This window comes from Lolium rigidum, chromosome 7, assembly GCF_022539505.1.
Source record: "Lolium rigidum isolate FL_2022 chromosome 7, APGP_CSIRO_Lrig_0.1, whole genome shotgun sequence".
Classification (NCBI taxonomy): Eukaryota; Viridiplantae; Streptophyta; class Magnoliopsida; order Poales; family Poaceae; genus Lolium; species Lolium rigidum.
The window spans coordinates 151,160,064-151,167,534 of NC_061514.1; the positions used below are offsets into that span (position 1 = coordinate 151,160,064).

Sequence of the window (7,471 nt, forward strand, 5' to 3'; positions counted from 1 at the left end):
GGTAGTTGCTGTTGTTCTTGCATTTGTTGGCATACATGTGACCACTCTTCAGCTCTACAACCACATCGGAAACTGGAGGACCAAGTGGAGCATCATACTGAAGATGAAAACCGATCGCATTCTAGACTAGAGCGAAGATGGTTGCTGCTTCTATGCTGTTGATGAAGAGACGGCGGACGAGTACATTCAGGTAGTAACCCTCATTAAGTTCCTTCATAGATCTGAAAGTATGTGATTATCGTCTGCACTAATAGTTGTTCCTTGTGGATTGCAGCGCTACCCGAGGCATCGTCAGTACGTCGAAACCCCGATCAGATGAAGACGATCTTCACGTCCCAATTTGTCTGCAGCGCGCAGCTGTTCCAACCTAACTTGCTGGTCAGGGCTATCGACTTCATTGTAGACAACGAAGAAGAGTATGCCGAGTACTGTAAGCTGCGGCCAACGAAGAGGAGGAACTGACTTAGGACTTGGCTTCGCAAGAAGTTTCCTACTTAGTGCTTCTTCTTCTTTCGTCATGATCTGTTGATTTTGGGAGATGTTGTCATATTCCTCCATTAGCTAAGACTTGCTTAAATCTGATCCCCAGTCTGTAATGATGAATTTATTCGAGGTGGTATATACTAACCCCTCGTGTGATGAACATGTGATGCATTACGAAATATAGTTGCTTCGCATATTTGATGTGTATTACCAACACATTTTGATGACTGAATCTACTGAATGTGTTGTTATTCAGCTAGCAGCTGGATAACATCACCACTCTAAGAAAAAGGGTTACCACAGCACGCTCATATCTGCAACCAAACAGGGTGTGGGCTGCACGAGCAGGGAAGAAAATAGTGGTACCCAAACAATGGGGCCTAACTTTCCTCTCCGGTGTAAAAAGACCGCTCAAGCTACCAAACAACAAGCGTTTCATGGCTAATGGCCCGTTCGCGCGACCGCAGGTGAGTCCATCTCACTGGCGCAGTGGTGCGCCCATGGAGTACATGAATCCGTCAACGCGGTCATTGCCCTCTATCTGTACCGCACCACGTCAGCTCAAGCTTTGTTGCGAGCCGTATTGTAACGCCAGACTAGTGCGATACAATGCTGTAATTGTGTAAAGCTTACAGCAGCAAAGAGGGCTCGCGCTGCAGTCTACACATCCTTTACAAATTCCTATCCGCGCGCTCTATACTCCTATTTTTTGGATGTTTCTTTGTTCCAGAAAACAAGCCTAACATTAGCCTCTCAAACACTTTTTCAGAGATAGGACGAAAACTGTCATTATTTTGTGGATCACACAAACCTCCACGGAATTCAGGCCAAATCCCCACCTCTGTTTACCTCCAACAGCACAAAACCCGGTCAAAAAACCTGTTACTTTGCTCCCATCCAGCCATCCTTCCGACATCCATGCGCAGCCACAAAAACCTTCGTAGCCCCCAGAGGCTATTTAAGCCACAGGAGATCGTAATGCAAAACTCCCAGGGCATTTCGTCACCGTCCTCAGGCCATCCACCGAATAAAACTCTACCTCCCAGGCCATTCATCCTTCGCCGAGGCAAAAACATTCACCCAAGTGACCGGAGGTAGGGGAAGAAAACACACAAGCAACTATGGCCTCGCTCCGTGTCCTTTCGGTGATCGCCGCCGCCGCCATCCTGTTTGCCCTCGCCCACACCGACACCACCGTCGCCACCAAGACTGCTGACTACGTCGTCCAGGGCCGTGTCTACTGCGACACGTGCCGTGCGGGGTTCGAGACAAATGTCACCGAGTACATCAAGGGTACGCAACTCATTTCTGGCCTCTCAAACTGAAACTCCACATATGCAGATACCTGAATCGGTAAACAGCCGAAACTACACACAAGTTTGGGCCTCACCTCGCTTCTTGATTGGCTTGCAGGTGCCAAGGTCAGGCTGGAGTGCAGACGCTATGGCAATAACGTCCTTGAGCGCTCGATCGACGGTGTCACCGACGAGACTGGCACTTACAAAATCGACCTCAAGGACAGCCATGTGGAGGACATTTGCGAGGTCGTCCTCACCCAAAGCCCCCTCGCAAACTGCCATGAGATCCAGAACCTCAGGGACCGTGCCCCTGTTCTGCTCACCAGGAACGTTGGCATCAGCGACAACCTGCGCTTAGCCAATCCACTCGGTTACCTCAAGGATGTGCCACTGCCCGTCTGCCCTGACCTGCTCAAGATGTTCAACTTGACTGCTGGTGATGATGACGATGACCAGTGAGGGGATGGTCGCCATGGCACCACCTGAGAGTCTCCACATATCGTATATAAGTTACCTGACCTGCGAATAGCATGGTTGTATCAGCCAAGTACAGCATCCATGCATAGCTGTCTCAAAACATGGAAATTGTAACTTTGCCATCGATCTAATGCTACTTACAGCCTTGTGATCTACCAGATTTGCAGTTGCATTCTTGCCATCAATTCTTCTTCTGCAACCTAGAAGCATGCTATAACAAAATCTGGCATACCAAAATCACCATGCATCTAACCTGATAGAAACAAACACCATTTCATTTCTTTCTAGATTACCAACTTACAAATTGCTCATTACGTTAGATAAGGCTGAGGTGTGCTTACACCAGCGGCACTGCATCTCTATTACATCACATATGAGGAAGTATGAACTATTTCTATGTGGCTTATCTTGCAAAGATTGTCCAAGAGGAGGAAGCTCTTCACTACCACGGATTCAGATCTTCAACAGGTCCGGCAGTACAGTTGAGATGCTTCTCTCCAGGTAGTAAGAATACATCCCCTGGGTGATGGAAGCTCTTCGCTACCATGGTTTCAGATCTCCAACAGGTCCGGCAGTCCAGTTGAGATGCTTCTCTCCAGGTTGTAAGTATACACCCTCTGGGTGTGGGAGTTTGCGAGCAAGACCATTCAAGATCTGGTGGAATGCGTCTCGTGGTTGGGCTGGCTGTGGGAACAACATGGCCTGCTTCATTGATGGATTTGCGAGCAATCTTTGCTTCCTTAATATATCCTCGATAGGCATCGATGTGAGAATTGTGTCCAACTTTGGGACATCTTTCTCCTCCACAAAAACACCAATTTCCTCCCATGGGATAGCATCAGCAAACGGTAGCACAATATCATCAGCTATGATGACTGGAATGCAGCCAAATACCACAGCCTCAACCAATCTAGGGCTCCATGGTGCCCAGCCCAATGGGCACAGGCAGAAGACTGCCCTTTGCATGTCTTCGTAGTAAGTGGCAGGGTGATCGGTGGAAATGTCAAACAGAGGATTGTTCTTGAAGTTCTCCCACAGAGAAGCTCTCGCACCTCTGTAAAACAAAATAACTTTAGTTAGTAAATGGGACCAAACCATTAGGAAGAATTCAAATTGGTCAAAAGCTTAGAAGAACCTACCTTGCATAGTAACCACCCTCAGGGTCATTCCCAGTGTCATAGAAAAGACCCCTAAAGTAAACAAAGATTGAACGTGGAGTTTCAGGGGGAATCAGGTGAGTCTGCATCTTCTGAGGAGGAGCAAAGGGTGGAATGATGATAGACCCCTCCTTCAGGCAAACATGATTCTCCTGTCCAAATGTTTGCACCAATGTCGCACGTCGCAGCAATGGGAGAATACCACGTTCAATAGCTTTTTCTTCCTGCAAATAACAAAATATCAGTTACACAGAAACCTACTAGGAAAAGTGTAAAATAAGGCCAAATATTTTCATAATTAAGACCTCCGTCTCTTACAAGGTGTACTAGATGAAATGACAAAATCATGCATATAAAAACCCTTAGAGAATATGTGAGGTTCCGGGACTACTAAACTCACCTGATAGTGAAAGCAAGATCCAAAATCATGTGGGACAACAAAGAAGTGATCTGCGCCATCAGTTCGGTTCCAAAAAGGCCATTTATTTGAAACATACTGAATTGCACTTCTCATCACCCTTGGTGACTTGAATGGCAAGGGAAGTCCAGCAGGAGTTAGGTCGCATGTAGTATAAACTGGTGTGTAGAACCAATCAGCCTCCTTGGGTTTGAGTGTCCGCACGGCGCTTGAGAGCAAGAAACGATGCATAAATATTTCTGCAGCAAACATGTGATTGAGGCACCGGGGATCCTTGGTGACCATCTTCTTGTTGTACTTTCTTGGCAAGTCATAGATGTAAACCTTCAACTTTCCAACAGGATTGTCTTCTAGCACATCGCCAGCACTCCCTGAAGTTCAGTAATCGTGGATTTAGATCAAGCAGATGTCAAGAGTTACCTGAACAGAACATATAGTACAGCAACAAAAGCATACAGCCATCCTCAACTAAAATTGTGAAATTATATGAAGCATAAACCACTTGAGCATGGAAAACTGAACCTTGCGATTACAATTGATCCATGCTATATCAACCAATGGAACCAAAAGCAATTGTATACTACCGCATAAACATAATCTTAGCAACAGTGAATGAACTATCAAATAGAAGAAACTGTGGGAAGCGAAACAGAGAGTAACATCCCAACATAAACCCTACAACTTCGGTTGTAAACTTGCAGTAGATGGCCAGATGTGTGGACCATAATGATGGCACAAGCAACTTTTACAGGAGTGGAATCAAAAATTTATTTTTGGAAAGGTCTACGAGGGGCGAAGCCCACCTGAACAAATTATTTTGAGGCACTAGTGGAATCAAATTGAAACTGCTAACCTGACAGGTGGTATATCACAACAACATCCAACACGAAATGCAGAAAAGAGGACTAATCTGGATTCAGTAGCCCTCAAATATGACCTAGTCAACAATTCAAGGAAACAGCCTAGATAGAACAAATAATTTTCGTATATCAGAACCAAATTAGCTATCATAATTCTGAAAGTTTAAGCGCCTTAACGGGAGCAACAGGAGCGACGAAATCCTAGGTCCTTAACAACCGAAAGCATCAACTTTTGAGAAGAAAACAATATGGAGGAACGAATTTGGCGATAAATTGGGACCTGAGATGCGCTCGCTATGCTGCTGGACCGCGTGGTCTGCCTCGCCGGAGTCCGCCGCGGCGGCGACGGACGGCGGCGGGAGGACGGACGAGAGGGCCATTGCCGCCAGGAGGAGCGCTACGGGGACCCATCCCGCCTTCGATCCCATCGCGGATGGCACCACAATCCAGGGTCTCCGTCTCACAGAGCCGAGCTTAATTAAGGAGAAGATTGGATTTGGAAGTTCGATAAAGGTGAGATTTTTGGGGAGCAGAACGAAGCAAGGGGGGGAGGATGAGGCCAATTAGATTTTGTTAGGACAAATGGAGATTGGAGAGAGGAGAGAGAATGGTTCCTGTTTCCAACTAAAAGTCCACAGTAAGCATGGAAACCCACTTTTCTTGACCACTTATGAAGTAAAAGGTAAGGCTTAATTAGAAGTACAATAGTACTAATAATTACTGTTATCATGCTGGCTTAAGTTTTTTTTTTCTGCTTCAGATGCAAAAAAAAAAAGGAACACCATTTTGTTTAGTTTATTGCTACGAATCTGCTATGAGAGTAAGTCAAAAATTGTTCAATCAACTTTGTTAGAGCATCTCCAGCCGTGTCCCTCAAAACGTCCCCTAAAGGGATTTGGGGGATGCCGGACACATAACCTTTTCCAGTTGTGCGCTTCAAAGGTCGCTTCGGTCCGGATGTGCCCCAAATATTGTCCGGCGTCTCAAGCCTATCCCATGTGTATAGAGGCTCTATCAGGCCAGACACGATTTTTGCACTTTCTTTTTGTTTGGAGGTCACGTTTGGGGGATGCGGCTAGAAACAGGAGCCCCCCCCCCCCCCGACGTTGTTTGGGGGATACGTAGATGCTCTTACTTTGTCCGCTATCACTTGCCAACTTAATCCTTGAGGCGGGTTAAATGACGAATCAGACAATGTTGTCATACTCACTTTGTTATAAAACAACTACCACGATGCTTTCTAAGAATAAGAACTCAAATTCAAGTTAGTGAGGACTTTTTTTTTGCGAATGAAGTTAGTGAGGACTTGAACTAAAACCACAACACAAAATTATGTGGAGGGAGTAATTGGATTGTACATCCACTTGACTGGCCAAGTGAGCTATCTTTAGAGCATGTGTTTGTTTTTCTAAGCACATCTCTAAGCATTTTTCATTGTACATGGCCTCACTCTTATTAGTCTTATATTTTACTTTGTTCACAGACAATTCTCTCACGAGTGTTTGTGCCGTCTACAAGAAATGATGCCTATAGCAACTTGGTACATTTGGTGGGATTGTCCATAATTTGTAAATGGTTACAACATTCAGCCAACTTCCAGAAGCAAGACTTAGCTTGGAGGCAGACGATGTGAACCCGGGTGCATGTGCACCCCATTATAAAAAATTCTAAAAAAAATGTTATTTCAAAGTTTCAGAAAAATTTGAAAAAATATACGCATGTATATCCTATATTGACACTTACTTATGTAGATTTTGGCAAACAAAAGAAAACCCGACTATGCGTGACCTACATGTAAATGTGAAAATGGAATTTTCTATTTTCGTGAACAACACACAAGTAACACAACCAATCATTATAGTGTTATTTGAGTATTTTATCATTTTCGTGTAGATCACATACAATCGTATTATTCCGTGAAAACTTACACAAGTAAGTCAACATAATATGTACATGAAAAAAAATTATTTTAATTTTTTTTTAGATTTTCAAATAGCATTTTTTCTAATATTTCCCCACTTAGCCATCCATGCCAGCCTTTGTTGCAAACTTGGCAAAAGCGCGTGAGAAGAATAGCATCTTGAGGATAGGAAAGGATGTGCATTGACGATTTATGAGGACTCCCACAAGATGGCGAGGGATTTTGCCAAGATGGTGTCTAAAGATTGGCATGCGCCCAACCAAACTCAAAAGTGATTACCGTGTATGTGATGATTGGACTAAAATTTTGTGAAAAAAGAAACAACTGATATTTCAACGGGGATTGTTCCCTCATCAAAAATGTTTCCCATGGTGTATGCTTTACATGTGCCCGGACCCAAAAGTCGGGTTCATGGGTCTACAGCTAAGGGAAACCCTGTATTTCATCGTAGCAAATTGTAATAGACCTTAAGACTAATTTGATTGCGCCATGAGAGGCCGGTAGCAAACGTATGGACCATGGCAATCGCCGTCTAGCTGTGCTTGTACGTAGTCGTTTTCTCCTTTTGCTCCTTGGTCACACGGACAAGAAACAGCATCCGCTCATGAAAGCGTGTGCCATGCCGCCAGAAGCCGGTGGGCGTACAACCGGGTCTCCCTGCCAGCCATACCATCAGCAGCATCACCGCGTCAAGTTGACACTGTCAACTATCAAGGTTCAAGGAGCATACCATCTGCGGCAGCACCTCGTCAAGGAGCATTAGAATCAATATACAAGTTCATGAAGTTAGACCACACAACCAATCTTGGAACGTTTCCATGATTTAACTCAACCCAATAGTACAAACACAACAGATG

The 7,471-nt window shown here is 44.8% G+C and overlaps 2 protein-coding genes across 2 annotated transcripts; one reads left to right on the forward strand and one right to left on the reverse strand.

The window, feature by feature from the left end:
- The first annotated feature begins 1,468 nt into the window (after positions 1 to 1,468).
- LOC124677364 (pollen-specific protein C13-like) lies at positions 1,469 to 2,439 on the forward strand. Its single transcript, XM_047213353.1, has 2 exons — positions 1,469 to 1,776; positions 1,897 to 2,439. The coding sequence occupies exons 1-2, from the start codon at positions 1,605 to 1,607 to the stop codon at positions 2,238 to 2,240; spliced, it is 516 nt and encodes a 171-aa protein (XP_047069309.1). The 5' UTR covers positions 1,469 to 1,604; the 3' UTR covers positions 2,241 to 2,439.
- Positions 2,440 to 2,517: 78 nt separating this feature from the next.
- On the reverse strand, positions 2,518 to 5,273 carry LOC124677362 (probable glucuronosyltransferase Os04g0398600). The gene is made up of 4 exons (XM_047213351.1): positions 4,974 to 5,273; positions 3,816 to 4,204; positions 3,398 to 3,639; positions 2,518 to 3,312 (listed from the first exon to the last, which is right to left on the reverse strand). The coding sequence occupies exons 1-4, from the start codon at positions 5,119 to 5,121 to the stop codon at positions 2,799 to 2,801; spliced, it is 1,293 nt and encodes a 430-aa protein (XP_047069307.1). The 5' UTR covers positions 5,122 to 5,273; the 3' UTR covers positions 2,518 to 2,798.
- Between the last annotated feature and the right edge of the window lie 2,198 nt (positions 5,274 to 7,471).

Coding starts and splice junctions, on each gene's coding strand:
- LOC124677364 (XM_047213353.1), top strand. CDS start 1,605: ATGGCCTCGCTCCGTGTCCTTTCGGTGATCGCCGCCGCCGCCATCCTG. Junction 1,777..1,896: donor TGTCACCGAGTACATCAAGG/GTACGCAACTCA, acceptor ATTGGCTTGCAG/GTGCCAAGGTCAGGCTGGAG.
- LOC124677362 (XM_047213351.1), bottom strand. CDS start 5,121: ATGGGATCGAAGGCGGGATGGGTCCCCGTAGCGCTCCTCCTGGCGGCA. Junction 4,205..4,973: donor GCATAGCGAGCGCATCTCAG/GTCCCAATTTAT, acceptor ACTGAACTTCAG/GGAGTGCTGGCGATGTGCTA. Junction 3,640..3,815: donor GATCTTGCTTTCACTATCAG/GTGAGTTTAGTA, acceptor TGTTATTTGCAG/GAAGAAAAAGCTATTGAACG.